At 42.0% G+C, this 20,813-nt stretch overlaps 1 protein-coding gene across 2 annotated transcripts in view; it reads left to right on the top strand.

Moving 5' to 3' along the window:
- The window catches only part of LOC311131299 (polypeptide N-acetylgalactosaminyltransferase 2-like), a 103,314-nt gene that overhangs the window by 48,740 nt on the left and 33,761 nt on the right, over positions 1-20,813 (top strand). For both annotated transcript variants that reach the window (XM_084164197.1, XM_084164196.1), the window contains exons 2-3: positions 7,885-7,969; positions 13,753-13,906. In XM_084164197.1, the coding sequence (XP_084020323.1) occupies positions 7,885-7,969; positions 13,753-13,906 (239 nt within the window). The remainder of the gene's footprint in view (positions 1-7,884; positions 7,970-13,752; positions 13,907-20,813) is intronic.

Below are 20,813 nucleotides of genomic sequence, written 5' to 3'. Positions count from 1 at the left end.
TCTGTCATCGTAGTGTCGCTTTACTGCCTGGTTCCTACAGTTCAGTATCTGTCATCATAGTGTCACTTTACTGCCTGGTTCCTACAGTTCAGTATCTGTCATCATAGAGTCACTTAACTGCCTGGTATCTACAGTTCAGCATCTGTTCCAGATAGATGATGTATGGTAGATGGTAGCATTGCTGTTCATAGCAGGGCTTACGTACTACAGTGGCATATGTAATAGCAGAGCACAGCAGGGACCAGCAGAGTTAAAAGCTACGTTAGCATGATGGTGGAGTATGATGGTGGAGCATGATGGTGGATACGCCATACGATACTTTCACCATACTTAGGGACCTCACCATACTATGCTATCACCATACTATGCTATCACCATACTATGCTATCACCATACTATGCTATCACCATACGATACCGTCACCATACGATACGATCACCATACCATACGATACGATCGCCATACGATACGATCACCATACCATACGATACGATCACCATACGATACGATACGATCACCATACTATACGATACTATCACCATACTATACGATAAGTTCACCATACCATACGATCCCCATACGATCCCCATACGATACTATCCCCATACGATACTATCACCATACCATACAATACTATCACCATATGATACTATCGCCATACGATACTATCGCCATACGATACTATCACCATACCATACAATACTATCACCATACGATACGATCACCATACGATACGATCACCATTCTATGCGATCACCATACGATGCTATCACCATACGATACTATCACCATACCATACGATCACCATACGATACTATCCCCATACGATACTATCACCATACCATACAATACTATCACATACGATACGATCACCAAACGATACGATCACCATTCTATGCGATCACCATATGATGCTATCACCATACCATACAATACTATCACCATATGATACTATCGCCATACGATACTATCGCCATACTATACTATCGCGATATGCAACTATTGCAATACGGTATTATCACCATACGATACGATCCCCATACGATACTATCCCCATACGATACTATCACCATACGGTATTATCACCATATGGTACTATTTTACATTTACATTTACGTCATTGCAAATTGACTTGCAAATTGGTGCATTCACCCTATAGCCAGTGGGATAACCACTTTACAATTTTTTTTAATGTTTTTTTTTTTTTTTTTTTTTTTTTGGGGGGGGGGGGGGGGGGGGGGGGTAGAAGGATTACTTTATCCTATCCCAGGTATTCCTTAAAGAGGAATACGATACTATCCCCATACAATACTATCACTATACTATCGCCATATTTAGGTGCAGATACGATATGTATGTACTGCGATACGATACTGCAAAATGTTTTGCGGTTTGATGTTCCAAACATATTGCTCACCATATGTCTGCTGCAGAGAGACAAGACAGAGCCATGAGAAAAATGAGTTTTGATCATTCATGGAAATAAAAGTGCTGAAAACATGTTGGCTCACTATTTAAAAAGATGGAGAACAAGTTATAGGATGAAAATTACCAGCGTTTTGGCGCAAGTACAGCCAACTAGCGCTAGCTAACGTTAACTACCTAGCAAAAATAAAATAAATATGGATACTTGGAGTCAAAGTATATCGTCCAAAAGAATATTGCGATATGTACAGTTGAAGTCGGAAGTTTACATACACTTAGGTTGGAGTCATTATAACTTGTTTTTCAACCACTCCACAAATTTCTTGTTAACATACTATAGTTTTGGGTAGTAGGTTAGGACATCTACTTTGTGCATGACACAAGTAATTTTTCCAACAATTGTTTACAGACAGATTATTTCACTTATAATTCATTGTATCACAATTCCAGTGGGTCAGAAGTTTACGTACACTAAGTTGACTGTGCCTTTAAACAGCTTGGAAAATTCCAGAAAATGATGTCATGATTTTAGAAGCTTCTGATAGGCTAATTGACATCATTTGAGTCAATTGGAGGTGTACCTGTGGATGTATTTCAAGGCCTACCTTCAAACTCAGTGCCTCTTTGCTTGACATCATGGGAAAATCAAAAGAAATCAGTCAAGCCCTCAGAAAATAAATTGTAGACCTCCACAAGTCTGGTTCATCCTTGGGAGCAATTTCCAAACGCCTGAAGGTACCACTTTCATCTGTACAAACAATAGTACGCAAGTATAAACACCATGGGACCACGCAGCCGTCATACCGCTCAGTAAGGAGACGCATTCTGTCTCCTAGAGATGAACGTACTTTGGTGCGAAAAGTGCAAATCAATCCCAGAACAACAGCAAAGGACCTTATGAAGATGCTGGAGGAAACAGGTACAAAAGTATCTATATCCACAGTAAAATTAGTCCTATATCGACAACCTGAAAGGCCGCTCAGCAAGGAAGAAGCCACTGCTCCAAAACCGCCATTAAAAAAGCCAGACTACGGTTTGCAACTGCACATGGAGACATAGAGTGTACTTTTTGAGAAATGATTAAACAAAAATTGAACTGTTTGGCCATAATGACCAACGTTATGTTTGGAGGAAAAAGGGGGTAGCTTGCACGCAGAATAACACCATCCCAACCATGAAGCACGGGGGTGGCAGCATCATGCTGTGGGGGTGCTTTGCTGCAGGAGGAACGGGTGCACTTCACAAAATAAATGGCATCATGAGGAAGGAAAATTATGTGGATATATTGAAGCAACATCTCAAGACATCAGTCAGGAAGTAAAGCTTGGTCGCAAATGGTTCTTCCAAATGGACAACGACCCCAAGCACACTTCCAAAGTTGTGGAAAAATGGCTTAAGGACAACAAAGTCAAGGTATTGGAGTAGCCATCACAATGCCCTGACCTCAATCATATAGAAAATGTGTGGGCAGAACTGAAAAAGCTTGTGCGAGCAAGGAGGCCTACAAACCTGACTCAATTACACCAGCTCTGTCAGGTGGAATGGGCCAAAATTCATCCAACTTATTGTGGGAAGCTTGTGGAAGGCTACCCAAAACGTTTGACCCAAGTTAAACAATTTAAAGGCAATGCTACCAAATACTAATTGAGTGTATGTAAACTTCTGACCCACTGGGAATGTGATGAAAGAAATAAAAGCTGAAATAAATAAGTCTCTCTACTATTATTCTGACATTTCACATTCTTAAAATAAAGATCCTAACTGACCTAAGACAGGGAATGTTTACTAAGATTAAATGTCAGGAATTGTGAAAAACTGAGTTTAAATGTATTTAGCTAAGGGTGTATGTAAACTTGCACTCGTCATGCACAAAGTAGATGTCCTAACCGACTTGCCAATACTATCGTTTGTTAACAAGAAATTTGTGGAGTGGTTGAAAAACGAGTTTTAATGTCTCCAACCTAAGTGTATGTAAACTTCCGACTTCAACTGTATATACATATACATATAAATACATATACACTACAGGTCAAAAGTTTTAGAACACCTACTCATTCATGGGTTTTTCTTTATTTTTACTATTTTCTACATTGTAGAATAATAGTAAAGACATCAAAACTATGAAATAACACATATGGAGTCATGTAGTAACCAAAAAAGTGTTAAACAAATCCAAATATATTTTTTATTTGATGACAGCTTTGCACATTCTAGGCATTCTCTCAACCAGCTTCACCTTGAATGCTTTTCCAACAGTCTTGAAGGAGTTCCCACATATGCTGAGCACTTGTTTGCTGCTTTTCCTTCACTCTGCGGTCTGACTCATCCCAAACTTTCTCAATTGGGTTGAGGTCGGGTGATTGTGGTGGCCAAGTCATCTGATGCAGCACTCCATCACTCTCCTTCTTGGTAAAATAGCCCTTACACAGCCTGGAGGTGAGTTGGGTCGTTGTCCTGTTGAAAAATAAATGATAGTCCCACTAAGCCCAAACCAGATGGGATGGCGTATCGCTGCAGAATGCTGTGGTAGCCATGCTGGTTAAGTGTGCCTTGAATTCTAAACAAATCACAGACAGTGTCACCAGCAAAGCACCCCCACACCATAACACCACCTCCCCCATGCTTTGCGGTGGGAAATACACATGCAGAGATCATCCCTTCACCGACACCGCGTCTCACAAAGACACGGCGGTTGGAACCCAAAATCTGAAATTTGGACTCCAGACCAAAGGACAAATTTCCACTGGTCTAATGTCCATTGCATGTGTTTCTTGGCCCAAACAAGTCTCTTCTTCTTATTGGTGTCCTTTAGTAGTGGTTTCTTTGCAGCAATTCGACCATGAAGGCCTGATTCACACAGTCTCCTCTGAACAGTTGATGTTGAGATGTGTCTGTTACTTGAAATCTGAAGCATTTATTTGGGCTGCAATTTCTGAGGCTGTTATCTCTAATGAATTTATCCTCTGCAGCAGAGGTAACTCTGGGTCTTCCTTCCTGTGGCAGTCCTCATGAGAGGCAGTTTCATCATAGCGCTTGATGGTTTTTGTGACTGCACTTGAAGAAACTTTCACATTTCTTGAGATTTTCCGGATTGACTGACCTTCATGTCTTAAAGTAATGATGGACTGCCGTTTCTCTTTTCTTATTTAAGCTGTTCTTGCCATAATATGGACTTGGTCTTTTAGCAAATAGGGCTATCTTCTGTATACCACCCCTACCTTGTCACAACAGAACTGACTGGCTCAAACACATTAAAAAGGAAAGAAATTCCACAAATTGACTTTTACGAAGGCACACCTGTTAATTGAAATGCATTCCAGATGACTATCTCATGAAGCTGGTTGAGAGAATGCCAAGAGTGTGCAAAGCTGTCATTTACATTTACATTTTTAGTCATTTAGCAGACGCTCTTATCCAGAGCGACTTACAGTTAGTGAGTGCATACATTATTATTTTTTCATACTGGCCCCCCGTGGGAATCGAACCCACAACCCTGGCGTTGCAAACGCCATGCTCTACCAATTGAGCTACATCCCTGCCGGCCATTCCCTCCCCTACCCTGGACGACGCTGGGCCAATTGTGCGCCGCCCTATGGGTCTCCCGTTCGCGGCCGGCTACGACAGAGCCTGGATTCGAACCAGGTGCCTTAGACCACTGCGCCACTCGGGAGTCATCAAGGCAAAGGGTGGCTATTTGAAGAATCTCAAATATAAAATATATTTTGATTTGTTTAACACTTTTTTTTGTTAACTACATGATTCCATATGAGTTATTTCCTAGTTTTGATGTCTTCACTATTATTGTACAATGTAGAAAATAGTAAAAATAAAGAAAAACCCTTGAATGAGTAGGTGTTTTAAAACTTTTGACCGGTAGTGTATACAAATCCTTTTAAAAATATATTTTCCTTTATTACTTTCCAACCCCACCACCCCTCCCCTAATTGGTGTAAACTAGTGAACAACAACGCTTAGGACTCTACTTCCAGCTTGTACATACTATATACATTTTTATGGACACAGTCAATTTAACAATAATTCTATTTTGTTTGTTTTTACTCCTGAACTTCCTCTACCCTCAACCTCTCCGATCATTTTCATGATGTCCATTTGGTTTGCTCCTATATGCCATATCTTTCAAACTCTGCTCTTTCACAAAAGTTTTCAACCTATTACCTATATACTTATTGATTTTTAATATGGTATGATCATTGATTTGATACGTTTATATGATAAAATGCTGACGTCTGAATGCTGTTGGTTGCCACAGCCACCAGTCCATTTTGGCCTGAGGGAGCAGTCGACCAGAGCAGATGCTGGTCGTGTTTGGCAGAGCGAGGGCTTCTGGACTTCAGTAACTTGCTCTCTGTCCATACCATCCCGCCTGTTTGTTTATTTGCTGCTAACCTTGGCAAGAGGCCTTCCTGTTTGAGTTATTGCCGGGCCGGCCCGCGGTGTGTTACAGGCTTGCAGTGCTGCAGTGTTTCACCGTTTAGCTTGGCCCATGCTCTTATTGTCAGCGCGGCCAAATTTCCCAGCAGTTGGTTATAGAGGCAGGCGAGATTAAACAAATGGGCTCTATGCTGAGGCCAACGCGTCCTATGGTATGGGTACAGATGTAGGATCTTAATTTGATCACCCTATTGCAGGAGATTGCATGAAAGGTTTTTATAAGTCTAGAACGTTTCTAATAGTTTCTCCTGATGGTTATAAACAGGGAGACCAAAATGTGTTTTGTCCATTAGATTGTATAAAACATCGTTTTTTTGTATATTGGGTGTAATTTACAGGCTGTCTGTGTGTCTGACCCAACGTACCATACAGAAATATACTTGGTCTGACTCTTGAGAAGATCTAATGCGGTCTGCGTGACTCGACATACAAATTGTAAAGTTATTTGAATGGCTATGAGCCCTAAGCTGAATAAAACATGCCCTCTGTCCTTCCTCTGTCCATCTACGTTCCAAGTTGTTGACTGTCATAGGACCACTGTTCCTTTTTCTTCATCAAGATGCTTTTGACAAACTCACTGACATTTGAAAAGCTGCTTGAAGCAGAGCAATGCCAGGTCAGGGGCATCTTGTTGCCACAGTAACATGATGATGCAAATCTGCTGGCACCCGCCCACCAGACTAGAATCACTACTCTCGACAGGTCTGATCTAGAGTATGTGGACAACTACAAATACCTAGGTGTCTGGTTAGACTGTAAACTCTCCTTCCAGACTCACATTAAGCATCTCCAATCCAAAGTTAAATCTAGAATCGGCTTCCTATTTCGCAATAAAGCCTCCTTCACTCATGCTGCCAAACATGCTCTCGTAAAACTGACTATCCTACCGATCCTTGAATTCGGCGATGTAATTTACAAAATAGCCTTCTACACTCTACTCAGCAAATTGGATGTAGTCTATCACAGTGCCATCCGTTTTGTCACCAAAGCCCCATATACTACCCACCACTGTGACCTGTACGCGCTTGTTGGCTGGTCCTCACTACATATTCGTCGCCAAACCCACTGGCTCCAGGCCATCTATAAATCACTGCTAGGCAAATCCCCGCCTTATCTTAGCTCATTGGTCACCATAGCAACACCCACCCGTAGTATGCGCTCTAGCAGGTATATCTCACTGGTCATCCCCAAAGCCAACACCTCCTTTGGCCGCCATTCCTTCCAGTTCTCTGCTGCCAATGACTGGAACGAACTGCAAAAATCTCTGAAGCTGGAGACTCTTATCTCCCTCACTAGCTTTAAGCATCAGTTGTCAGAGCACCTTACCGATCACTGCACCTGTACACAGCCCATCTGAAATTAGCCCACCCAACTACCTCATCCCCATATTGTTATTTATTTTGCTCATTTGCACCCCAGTATCTCCATTTGCACATCATCTCTTGCACATCTATCATTCCAGTGTTAATACTAATTGTAACTATTTTGCACTATGGCCTATTTATTGCCTTACCTCCATAACTTGCTACATTTGCACACACTGTATATATATTTTCTGTTGTATTTTTTGACTATGTTTTGTTTTACCCCATATATAACTCTGTGTTGTTTTTATCGCACTGCTTTGCTTTATCTTGGCCAGGTCGCAGTTGTAAATGAGAACTTGTTCTCAACTGGCTTACCTGGTTAAATAAAGGTGAAGTAAAATAAATAAATCAAATGTGTTTGTAATTCCACAGCTAACCTTGAACAAATCAATCAAAGCATCAACAGGGAACTAGGAAGACTACAGTATTTTAAATGCTTTTTCTAACCATTTGCTTTCAGAATTAGTTTGGGAAATGTGCTTGACATTCTCGGTGCTTGACATAATGCTATTTATGAACGTGGAGGTTTTCTATCATCAGATCATCCTTTTCTGAGGAGGGGAACATATTTCCACTGAATGTAGAAAGGGACCTTCTCTATGTGTTTCTATATTCATGTGTCTTTGTGTTTCTTTGGCAGGATGACTGGAACACTATTGACTCATCAAATCAGGCCCACCGCAAAGCAGATGACAAAACCCACAGCCTGGAGACGCTCCCCCCAGGTAAGAGCCACATATCCCAACCCAGCCAGGCATCCCACAGCGCCATCCATTCTGATTAGCCACTCCATTTACAGACAGGATGAGAAGATCAGTCAGCACAGGACTCCAGGAGGTTGTCATGTTGTTCAACCTACTGTGCAATAGAGCAGGGTTCCAGCTGTGGTTCTGTTTAAACCTAGTAAACTACCTTTTCTGTTTACAAGGTCAGGGCTAATTATGCAAGGTGTGTGTATAGGAATGCTATGAAAAGCATCTGAATTAATCTGGCAGTTTTTCAGAGTGTCTGATCTTTGTCACCGGGCCAATCACCCAAGTCCCTATCCTACCAATTTACGAGCCCATGTGCTCAACCAAACCGGGATCCAATTTAGCAGAGCTGCTTAATGCATTAAGCTTCGGTGTAAGCATATGCTGACGTTATATAGGCTTTTCCTGCATTTCAAAAAGCAGCATGTCGTGTACGGAGGGATATAAATTACAGTATTCTTACCATCAGAACTGTCACATATTCTCTCCTTGGCAAGGTAGTCCTTGGAGAGCTGTTCCATTTAATTTATGTCAGAAACGTTCTGTGTTTTCTGTAAAGGTAGGGCAGGGAGACATCTTTCTGCTTTGTATCCTGAACAATATGTAGAATACTCTGGGGTGTACAGTAGTTCCAGGGAATCATCACTATTCAGATATCTTGTTTCAATTCCTCACACTATTTAGGTCACTCGTCTTAACACTCAAGTTGGAACGTAACAAAGAATTCACAGAAGGGTGCCGTTGTTAATTAAGCGGCTTTCCAGATGGCCTAATATATAGTTACTCCTTTTATGACGTTGAGTAAGTCTGAAATCATGTCCTACACCACCCATTCCTAAATGTACATTCCCATATTACTACTGTACAATACGGTAAAAGATCTGCTAGCTACTCCTTGCCATATGGAGCTGAAGATCCATCCAAAATGTGGGTCCAAATGTGCCTTGGCAGCAGTGAGGGTTCCTTCCTCTCTATCTGTAGGACTTTGTGCTCCTCCCAGCTGCCCATCAGCCACAGTACTGTGTTTCAGCTAGAGAGCTCCACACTTCCCCACACAAGGGCTCTTATATGGCTATATGGTTTCCTGTCCGAATGCCAAAACAAGCCCACAGACCACCTCTGGTACAGTTTTGGGAAGACTGGTTCACGTACACTGAGTATACCAAACATTAGGGACACCTTCCTAATATTGAGTTGCACCCCCTTCCTTTTTCTCTCAGAACAGCCTCAATTCGTCGGGGCATGGACTCTACAAGGTGTCAAGCGTTCCACAGAGATGCTGGCCCATGTTGACTCCAATGCTTCCTACAGTTGTCAAGTTGGCTGGATGTCCTTTGGGTAGTGGACCATTCTTGATACACATGGGAATCTGTTGAGCATGAAAAACCCAGCAGAGTTGCAGTTCATGACACAAACTGGTGCGCCTGGTACCTACTACCATACCCCATTCAAAGGAACTTAACTCTTTTGTCTTGCTCATTCAGCCTCTGAATGGCACACATACACAATCCATGTCTCAATTGTCTCAAGGCTTAAAAATCCTTCTTTAACCTGTCTCCTCCCCTTCAACTACACTGATTTGAAGTGGATTTAACAAGTGACATCGATAAGGGATCATAGCTTTCACTTGGATTCACCTGGTCAGTTTGTCATGGAGGTGTTCCTAATGTTTTGTCCACTCCGTGTATATCGTCATACTGTAGACCTTTACAAGCCCCTCCCCCTACCTAGTTTGGTTATGAAAGAAAAGTGACCAATCTTCACTGATATAGCAAAGACATTTACATTTTAGGCAGTTAAGTTTTTGAACTTTTACGCTTTACACAAACAAATGTTTTATTTTTATTTTATTTATTTTTTTACTCCTTTTTTTCCAAATGTTTTTGATCTTCAGTATATTAAAAGATCAAACTGCTAGAGTCGAACTGAAGAGAAAACAAGTTGTTGCCTCAAGGTTGTCTAAAACTACTTCAGTTCAGCTCTGTGTGTGTGTGTGTGTGTGTGTGTGTGTGTGTGCTCGTGCATATCTGTATGGAAATGTTGTGGAGGTAACATCCTGGTTGCTCCATTCTCTTCAGAGCAGCTAATTAGACTGATGACTGCTGAGAGCTCTGTCCTCCTCCACTGCGGGTCCTGTTCTCCCCTTTTAGTTAAGTGCTGTAGAGAACAGGCTTCGATTGAGAATGATGCTGTGTGCACTGTCCCTGTAGGAATGTCTTTCTCCATTTTGATTATTATGATGCTGCTAGCTGTTTCCGTGGCCACCGCTGTGTGCTTTTCATCTAGTACTGTAGTTTACAGGGTATTATGTGCTGTGTGCTTTTCATCTAGTACTGTAGTGTACAGGGTATTATGTGCTGTGTGCTTTTCATCCAGTGCTGTACTGTAGTGTACAGTGTATGTGCTGTGTGCTTTTCATCCAGTACTGTACTGTAGTGTACAGTGTATAATGTGCTGTGTGCTTTTCATCCAGTACTGTACTGTAGTGTACAGGGTATGTGCTGTGTGCTTTTCATCCAGTCCTGTAGTGTTCAGTGTATTATGTGCTGTGTGCTTTTCATCCAGTACTGTAGTGTATAGGGTATTATGTGCTGTGTGCTTTTCATCCAGTGCTGTACTGTAGTGTACAGGGTATTATGTGTTGTGTGCTTTTCATCCAGTGCTGTACTGTAGTGTACAGGGTATTATGTGTTGTGTGCTTTTCATCCAGCGCTGTACTGTAGTGTACAGGGTATGTGCTGTGAGTGACTTTCCTCTTGGATCAAGATGTGAAGACCACCCAGTTTCTGAGTCATTTGATTCTTTATTCCGGTTTTCTTATTCATTAACAATGTTATTATATGCAGTGTTTTGATATGAGGAATCTGCTGCAGGACATACCAGGCCACAGACCTCAGTCTTCATCCACTGTGGCTGTTCTGCTCAAGACGTGCCATGGAACATTCCTCTTTAGTTAGAAGGCTTCATGGATGACCTGTACAGTGTACAGCAATGTGCTGTAGTTTACTAGGGTTGAGTTCAGTAAGGTACACCATACATTTTGCACTGACCTGATCTACCTGGCCTTATCTCTCTCAGAGATGCTGTTCAGACTCCTATTATATCTTAATGGATTCCTACCACCTGAGCAAAACATTTTTTTTAAATGTAACCCGACTGACAGGTTTCAAAGCTTTTTGTCTAGTAAGCACAGTCAGAGGAGGAATGTTGCAGCTGGAGAGATGGGTGGTTGAACTGTCTAACTTTCACAACAAGGAGAAGCTGTAAAGGAGAGACACAACCTGTTCTTAACTTGTCTCTTAGGGCAGGATCGAAGATCTGGCCAGGAACCAGTTCCTCAGTTCTTGATAGTGATAAAGTAAAGTTACTTTATAAGGGATCGTTGCATACCTTACGTTCCAATGGTGGAACAAGCTTCCCCCTACTAGCTATGATATGTTGTCTCACCTAGCTATTTTAGGATGAATGCACTAACTGTAAATCGCTCTGCATTAGAGTATCTGCTAAATGACTCAAATGTAAAAAGTAAATATAATGTTCCGGAATTTACTGCAGCCTATCATGGGTCTTCGGGAATGGCAGTGGGCATGGAGGATTTGATTTCCTCTTTACAAATCTAGTCCCATCATTACCAGCAGACCATGCCCATTAACACAGCCTTAACTGCTACTATTAGCAAAATAACAAGTGACCTAATAACTTAATGACTGTTATGTATGTGAAGATATTTGATGTAAAAAAACGGATGACAACCAAATGTTGTGCTACTACATGTCTGTTTAGATCGTGATGACGTAAGACTGAGCCATTTAATAGACTGCACAATTCATTTCATAGATAGTCATCTGTTGCTCGTGTTAATCATGGAAATGACAAGGTCAACTGCTTTCTCTCTCGAAGCGTAGTCCGTTATAATGCCCCCAGCTTGCAATTCACTATTTCTGTGGAAGAATTAGCATCTGTGACGGTTTTATTTCAGCCCCTCCTAATTGTCATGCTGAAGACAGGCTGTCAGAGCACAATGAGATGAATTACCCAAGGTGTAGGAAAGACTATTTAGAGAAAATATCAATTCATCATAGGACGGTTGTAGCTCCGCCCACCGGTGATGTGGAGCACAGCATGCTGGGAGATCTCTAACTGAGGAGAAGGAAGTAACTAGAGAAAGTACACAAGTGGTGAGAAGTTCCAGCCATCTCCTGTGATTACCTTTTAGTTAGCATTCCTTGTTTAACCAAGGCCAGTGTGCGTTCTTAAGAAATGTGAGTTCATATTTCTTACAATTCATGTGTTGTGGACGCACTTCTTTGTTATGCGAATTAGCGTTTTTACCGCGAGCTAGAAACTGTAAGCTTGCTAACCATGTTGTTTGTCATCTCATTTCAGACATTTAGCATTTCAGTGTCTAGTCTTATATGCTCTGTGGTTATATGGATGTTTACTGTATAGATTATGTGGGTATTTTGTTAGCAATGAGCCTTGTGGATGCATTATACATTCAAGTTCATGCAGTTGTGTGAGGATGATGGTGCTGCTCAATAGGACTGTGTAGTTGCACTCCTCTGATCATTCATTAGGGAAGTCACAGCCATGTTATTAGGTTGTATTGCCATGTGTGACAGATAACCTACTGTAGTCATATTATTTATAGCTTATGTAATTTGAGGTTATATTAAGCCTATACCTGCCATTTACTATTGTATATCATTTCCCCTTTTTCAGAACCACACACAAACTCTTGGTTAACACATTTGTCAAGCCACACGCTGTGCTGTGCCATTACTGCTCTGTAAATCAGCATCATTAAACAACCTCAACTGGAATCATACCGATCTGTCATCTGTGCCCTTACAAGCACCTGGGAGAGAACACATAGTGCTAAGTAAAACCTAACCCTACAGAATATACAGTCCACCAAGTCCTCAACTACATTGTGGTTGGTCAACTGCTTTCTCTTTCGAAGCTTAGTCAGCTATAATGCCCCCTGCATACAATTCACAATTTCTGTGGAATGATTAGCATCTGTGACGGATTATTCTCAGCCCCTCCTAATTGTCATGCTGAAGACAGGCTGTCAGAGCTCAATGAGGTGAATTACTCAAGGTCTTTTTTTCTCTGTGTGCCCCCACCCTGTCTGACAGATAATGTAATCCAATGCTGCTGTATGTTTTACAGGCTTCATTAACACAACGGCTGCATTAGTATTTAGCCACACTGATATCCAGTGTTTATGTGGGGACATATTTTGCTTTCATATGTTGTTGTGACAAGAATTACAATTAAACATGGCATTTATTTTTAACTGCAGGCTCTTTACAGTTTGGGAAAGTCTTTGTAATGTAGCTGACTGCAGGCTCTTATTACAGTTTGGGAAAGTCTTTGTAATGTAGCTGACTGCAGGCTCTTATTACAGTTTGGGAAAGTCTTTGTAATGTAGCTGACTGCAGGCTCTTATTACAGTTTGGGAAAGTCTTTGTAATGTAGCTGACTGCAGGCTCTTATTACAGTTTGGGAAAGTCTTTGTAATGTAGCTGACTGCAGGCTCTTTTTACAGTTTGGGAAAGTCTCAAATCATCTGTGAGATCTGGAATGTGCAAAATAAACACAAGGTTCACTTGTGATGAAACTGCGACCAGAAAGTGCTAGCAGCTGTTTTCTGCCCAGTAAGAGGGAGAGCGGTTAGAACATCTTTATTTACTGTGCTGTCCACTGTACTGTCTTAATTTCCTCTCCTGTGTCTCTGCTCTGGTTTGCAGGCAAGGTGAGGTGGCAAGACTATGACCAGGACCTATATGTTGGTGCTACGGTGGTGCGGCCATGGCAGGATCCCTATGCCCGCAACAAGTTCAACCAGGTGGAGAGTGACAAGCTGAGGATGGACCGCGGAGTCCCTGACACCAGACACGACCAGTAAGTCTCCATTCCACCTCAGTCATGGGAGGAATTAAGTGGGGAACACATGGGAACATAAGGAAATAATTTCAACTGAATTCATGGGGATTTTACTGCAGTGAGTAGTCGAGTGATATTTTATTTTAATATATTTTTTTACCTTTAACTAGGCAAGTTAGTTAAGAACAAATTCTTATTTACAATGACGGCCTAGCAAAAGGCCTCCTGCGGGGAAGGAGGCTGGCATTAAAAATAAAAATATAGGACAAAACACACATCACGAAAGAGAGTCATCACAACACCACATAAAGAGAGACCTAAGACAACATAGCATGGCAGCGACACATGACAACACAGGATGGTAGCAACACCACATGACAACAACATGGTAGCAACACAACATGGCAGCAGCACAACATGGTAGCAGCACAAAACATGGTACAAACATTATTGGGCACAGACAACAGCACAAAGGCAAGAAGGTAGAGACAACAATACATCGCGAAGCAGCCACAACTGTCAGTAAGAGTGTCCAGTCTTTGAATGAAGAGATGGAGATAAAACTGTCCAGTTTGAGTGTTTTTTGCAGCTCGTTCCAGTCGCTAGCTGCAGCAAACTGAAAAGAGGAGCGACCCAGGGATGTGTGTGCTTTGGGGACCAGTGTGCAGCGTTTTCCTTTCTGTTTTTCATGGCTTTGGGGACCTTTAACAGAATGTGACTGGCAGAGTGTTGTATGTGGACGATGAGGCCTGCAGTAGGTACAGTTGAAGTCGGAAGTTTACATACACTTAGGTTGGAGTCATTAAAACTCTTTTTTCAACCACTCCACAAATGTCTTGTTAACAAACTATAGTTTTGGCAAGTCGGTTAGGACATCTACTTTGTGCATGACACAAGTAATTTTTCCAACAATTGTTTACAGACAGATTATTTCACTTATAATTCACTGTATCACAATTCCAGTGTGTCAGAAGTTTACATACACTAAGTTGACTGTGCCTTTAAATAGCTTGGAAAATTCCAGAAAATGATGTCATGGCTTTAGAAGCTTCTGATAGGCTAATTGACATCATTTGAGTCAATTTGAGGTGTACCTTACCTCCATAACTTGCTACATTTGCACACACTGTATATATATTTTCTGTTGTATTTCTGACTTTATGTTTTTTTTACCCCATATGTAACTCTGTGTTGTTTTTATTGCACTACTTTGTTTTATCTTGGCCAGGTCGCAGTTGTAAATGAGAACCTGTTCTCAACTGGCTTACCTGGTTAAATAAAGGTGAAATAAAAAAATACAAATAAAAAAAAAAGTACCTGTGGATGTATTTCAAGGCCTACCTTCAAACTCAGTGCCTCTTTGCTTGACATCATGGGAAAATCAAAAGAAATCAGCCAAGACCTCAGAAAAAAATTGTAGACCTCCACAAGTTTGGTCATCCTTGGGAGAAATTTCCAAACGCCTGAAGGTACCACGTTCATATGTACAAACAATAGTACGCAAGTATAAACACCATGGGACCACACAGCCGTCATACCGCTCAGGAAGGAGACGCGTTCTGTCTCCTAGAGATAAATGAACTTTGCTGCGAAAAGTGCAAATCGATCCCAGAACAACAGCAAAGGACCTTGTGAAGATGCTGGAGGAAACGGGTACAAAAGTATCTATATCAACAGTAAAACAAGTCCTATATCGACATAACCTGAAAGGCCGCTCAGCAATGAAGAAGCCACTGCTCAAAAACAGCCATAAAAAAGCCAGACTACGGTTTGCAACTGCACATGGGGACAAAGATCGTACTTTTTGGAGAAATGTCCTCTGGTCTGATGAAACAAAAATATAACTGTTTGGCCATAATGACCATCGTTATGTTTGGAGGAAAAAGGTGGCAGCTTGCAAGCCGAAGAACACCATCCCAACCGTGAAGCACGGGGGTGGCAGCATCATGCTGTGGGGGTGCTTTGCTGCAGGAGGTACTGGTGCACTAGATGGCATCATGAGGAAGGAAAATTATGTGGATATATTGAAGCAACATCTCAAGACATCAGTCAGGAAGTTAAAGCTTGGTCGCAAATGGTCTTCCAAATGGACAATGACCCCAAGCATACTTCCAAATTTGTGGCAAAATGGTTTAAGGACAACAAAGTCAAGGTATTGGAGTGGCCATCGCAAAGCCCTGACCTCAATCCTATAGAAAATGTGTGGTCAGAACTGAAAAAGCGTGTGCGAGCAAGGAGGCCTACAAACCTGACTCTGTTACACCAGCTCTGTCAGGAGGAATTGGCCAAAATTCATCCAACTTATTGTGGGAAGCTTGTGGAAGGCTACCCAAAATGTTTGACCCAATTTAAACAATTTAAAGGCAATGCTACCAAATACTAATTGAGTGTATGTAAACGTCTGACCCACTGGGAATGTGATGAAATAAATAAAAGCTGAAATAAATCATTCTCTCTACTATTATTCTGACATTTCACATTCTTAAAATAAAGTGGTGATCCTAACTGACCTAAGACAGGGATTTTGTACTAGGATTAAATGTCAGGAATTGTGAAAAACTGAGTTTAAACGTATTTGGCTAAGGTATATGTAAACTTCCGACTTCAACAGGATCTCCTGTCTCCTGAGTGGCGCAGTGGTCTAAGGCACTGCATCGCAGTGCTAACTGTGCCACTAGAGATCCTGGTTCGAATCCAGGCTCTGTCGCAGCCGGCCGCGACCGGGAGACTCATGGGCGGCGCACAATTGGCCCAGCGTCGTCCAGGGTAGGGGAGGGAATGGCCGGCAGGGATGTAGCTCAGTTGATAGAGCATGGTGTTTGCAACGCCAGGGTTGTGGGTTCGATTCCCACGGGGGGCCAGTATTAAAAAAAAATATGTATTCACTAACTGTAAGTCGCTCTGGATAAGAGCGTCTGCTAAATGACTAAAATGTAAAATGTAATAGGGGGGAGTGAAGCCTAAGAGGGGTTTTGCCCCTAACATCAGTGCACTTCCCTATTACTAATGTCTTATGGGAAATTCTGGGACCTCATGCTGTCATCTGATTATCAGGAGGGCAACATTAATCAGACAGAAGTCTTCCTTTTTCCTCCTCAGCCTAACACTGGACAGGGTTTCTTCTCCTGCTGGCAGCTCAATATAACCTAACTAAGCCTCACAATAACACTGGACAGGGTTTCTTCTTCTGCTGGCAGCTCAATATAACCTAACTAAGCCTCACAATAACACTGGACAGGGTTTCTTCTCCTGCTGGCAGCTCAATATAACCAAACTAAGCCTCACAATAACACTGGACAGGGTTTCTTCTTCTGGGTTTCTTCTTCTGCTGGCTCCTCAATATAACCTACAGTGCCTTGCAAAAGTATTCAGCCCCCTTGGCATTTTTCCTATTTTGTTGCATTACAACCTGTAATTTAAATTGATTTTTAATTTGGATTACATGTAATGGACATACACAAAATAGTCCAAATCGGTGAAGTGAAATGAAAAAAATAACTTGTTTCAAAACATTCTAAAAAATAAATAACGGAAAAGTGGTGCATGCATATGAATTCACCCCTTTTGCTATGAAGCCCCTAAATAAGATCTGGTGCAACCAATTACCTTCAGAAGTCACATAATTAGTTAGATTGCACACAGGTGGACTTTATTTAAGTGTCACATGATCTGTCACATGATCTCAGTATATATACACCTGTTCTGAAAGGCCCCAGAGTCTGCAACACCACCAAGCAAGCGGCACCATGAAGACCAAGGAGCTCTCCAAACAGGTCAGGGACAAAGTTGTGGAGAAGTACAGATCAGGATTGGGTTATAAAAAAATATCAGAAACTTTGAACATCCCACGGAGCACCATTTTTAAATCCATTATTAAAAAATTTAAATAATATGGCACCACAACTAACATGCCAAGAGAGGGCCGCCCACCAAAACTCACGGACCAGGCAAGGAGGGCATTAATCAGAAAGGCAACAAAGAGACCAAAGATAACCCTGAAGGAGCTGCAAAGCTCCACAGCAGAGTTTGGAGTGTCTGTCCATAGGACCACTTTAAGCCGTACACTCCACAGAGCTGGGCTTTACGGAAGAGTGGCCAGAAAAAACCCATTGCTTTTAAATATGATTGAAATATATATTTCAATCATATTTAAATACATTTCATGTTCAATCAAATCAAAATCAAATCAAATGTTATTTGTCACATGCGCCGAATACAACAGGTGTAGACCTTAACGTGAAATGCTTACTTACAAGCCCTTAACCAACAATGCAATTCAAGAAATAGAGTTTAGAAAAGATTGACTAAATAAACTAAAGTAAAAAATAAAATAAAAAAGTAACACAATAAAATAACAATAACGAGGCTATATACAGGGGGTACCGGTACCGAGTCAATGTGGGGGGTACAGGTTAGTCGAGGTAATTTGTACATGTAGGTAGGGGTGAAGTGACTATTCATAGATAATAAACAACAAGTAACAGCAGTGTAAAAACAAAAAAAAGGGGTGGGGGGGGGGGGGTGTCAATGTAAATAGATTGGTCATATTTTGCTAATTGTAGACTGTCTGTAATTTTTGCCTCAATCTATTTCTCTCTGCATGGTGTTTTGGGAAATGCATGTTACATCTTCATCCGTTGTAGGAAAGATGCATCATTAAAACACTCGTAAGCCTAAGTTCCATCGCTATCGGGAAACCGGGCCCTGGTCAATAGAGCTTAGATACTCCAGGGAGAACCTTCAGATAACAGGAAGCCCACTCTGGAAGAGCTTCCTCCATTACCACATAATCATGTCACTCATCATCCAGTTAGAGAATCACTCTGCTGTTTTATTTGCCTGGGGAAACCTCTGTGGCTCGCTCTTAATACCCTCAGATTTCCAGAATGTTTCAATATCGAACGATGCAAAGCGAATGGCCTTGAGATTTATCCTCTTGTGTAATGGATTCCTTATCTCTAACTTGGCTGTGACTAAGGCAGGTGCCCAGGGACTTCCCCAATAGTGCATATAAGATTGAATTGGAAGTGCCTCTTTTTATCTATGATGCCCTTTCATCCCACATTTACATTTTAGTCATGTAGCAGACGCTCTTATCCAGAGCCACTTACAGTTAGTGCATTCAGTTAGTGTATTCTGAGTTCGAGGCCTTTTGGCCCCGTGGCACAGAGCGTGTTACAAGAGGAAATATCGAAGACCGTGAAGGGGGCAGGATGATACATCGAAGTGGATACAATTGACAAGGGACAGGGAGTGGTGGAGCACAGAGGGAGGCCAATGAGAGGGAGTGGTCGGTGGCTGTAACAAAGTAGCTTTCCATCTGACATTCTGATCAGTGTCTTCAGGGGGCCCAGGAGTCGCCCCTGCTCCTCTGCTTTATCTGCCACATTGGCTCCCTCATGTCAGCCAGAGGAACGCTGCTCAAAGGTACAATTGATTATCCTCCGGGCTGGTCTTCCTTCCTGTGCTCCCAGGGACCTGGGCACTATCCCTGCCAAGATATCAGGACAGGAGGGCCAAATCCATATGGTTTGAGTAAGTCTGTGAGTTGTTGTTTTGGCCCTCAGCGGTGGGTTGAAATGCCAGCCATGTCTATTACTCTTTTTAAATGGGAACATATCTGGTAGGCACAGGAGACATGGTTTCCCTATAGGGCTGATCTGGTAGGCACAGGAGACATGGTTTCCCCTATAGGGCTGATCTGGTAGGCTCAGCAGACATGGTTTTCCCTATAGGGCTGATCTGGTAGGCACAGGATACATGGTTTCCCCTATAGGGCTGATCTGGTAGGCACAGGAAATATGGTTTCCCTATAGGGCTGATCTGGTAGGCACAGGAGACATGGTTTTTCCTATAGGGCTGATCTGGTAGGCACAGGAGACATGGTTTCCCTATAGGGCTGATCTGGTAGGCACAGGAGACATGGTTTCCCCTATAGGGCTGATCTGGTAGGCACAGCAGACATGGTTTTCCCTATAGGGCTGATCTGGTAGGCACAGCAGACATGGTTTCCTTATAGGGCTGATCTGGTAGGCACAGGATACATGGTTTCCCCTATAGGGCTGATCTGGTAGGCACAGGAAATATGGTTTCCCTATAGGGCTGATCTGGTAGGCACAGGATACATGGTTTTCCCTATAGGGCTGATCTGGTAGGCACAGCAGACATGGTTTTCCCTACAGGGCTGTCTTTTACTCTCTTCCAAGGGCGCAGCTGTGTGGAGATATGAGCAGTAACGGAGCTAACGTTATCACTTGTTTGTGCGCCATGACCCGATACACATAGCCACAAGAAGAAAACAAGGTAGCTCCTGATCTGCCGGGGAGGGGTGGAACCAGCCATGACTAAGCATTTGTAGGTCCACTATATAAGACGTCAGCATTTCCTGTTCGTTGGGCTCTCACTCTATTCACTTTGGTGTGGGTATTGTGACCAGCTCCCTTATCAATACGTTTTTAATCAAGTTAATATTCTGATTGGTGATTGACCTTGTCTCTCCTCATTATTGATTAAAATATCCACCACACAATCCATAGGTATAAGTCATTGCTGGCTGCAATTAAAGCCTGATTATTCAAAACCATGATTATGGTGTGAGTGTGAGTAAAATATGCAGAGCTGTTGCCTCTACTGCTCATGCTGTACCTGCATATCTAATAGGAAATTGGCAATCGTTCAGTTGACAGTAACAAAAATGAAATGGCAATTTGTAACCATCCAAAATTTTAATCATAATTTTCCTGTTAATCTCTCATGGCGTTTTTGATGGTCTTGGAAAAACATTATTGCATCCTCAGCATGTTCTGGATTAATCAGTAGCTTGATTACGGTTATTCCAAAGCTGCAGGACAAATATATTCCAGTCTAAAAAAAAATAAGTAATTGGTGCTGTGTAGGTTAATGTTGTTCCCAGAATTAACTTGAC

Source organism: Coregonus lavaretus (assembly GCF_964263955.1).
Source record: "Coregonus lavaretus genome assembly, chromosome: 1".
NCBI lineage: Eukaryota > Metazoa > Chordata > Actinopteri > Salmoniformes > Salmonidae > Coregonus > Coregonus lavaretus.
This window is presented reverse-complemented; position numbering and strand designations above follow the sequence as displayed.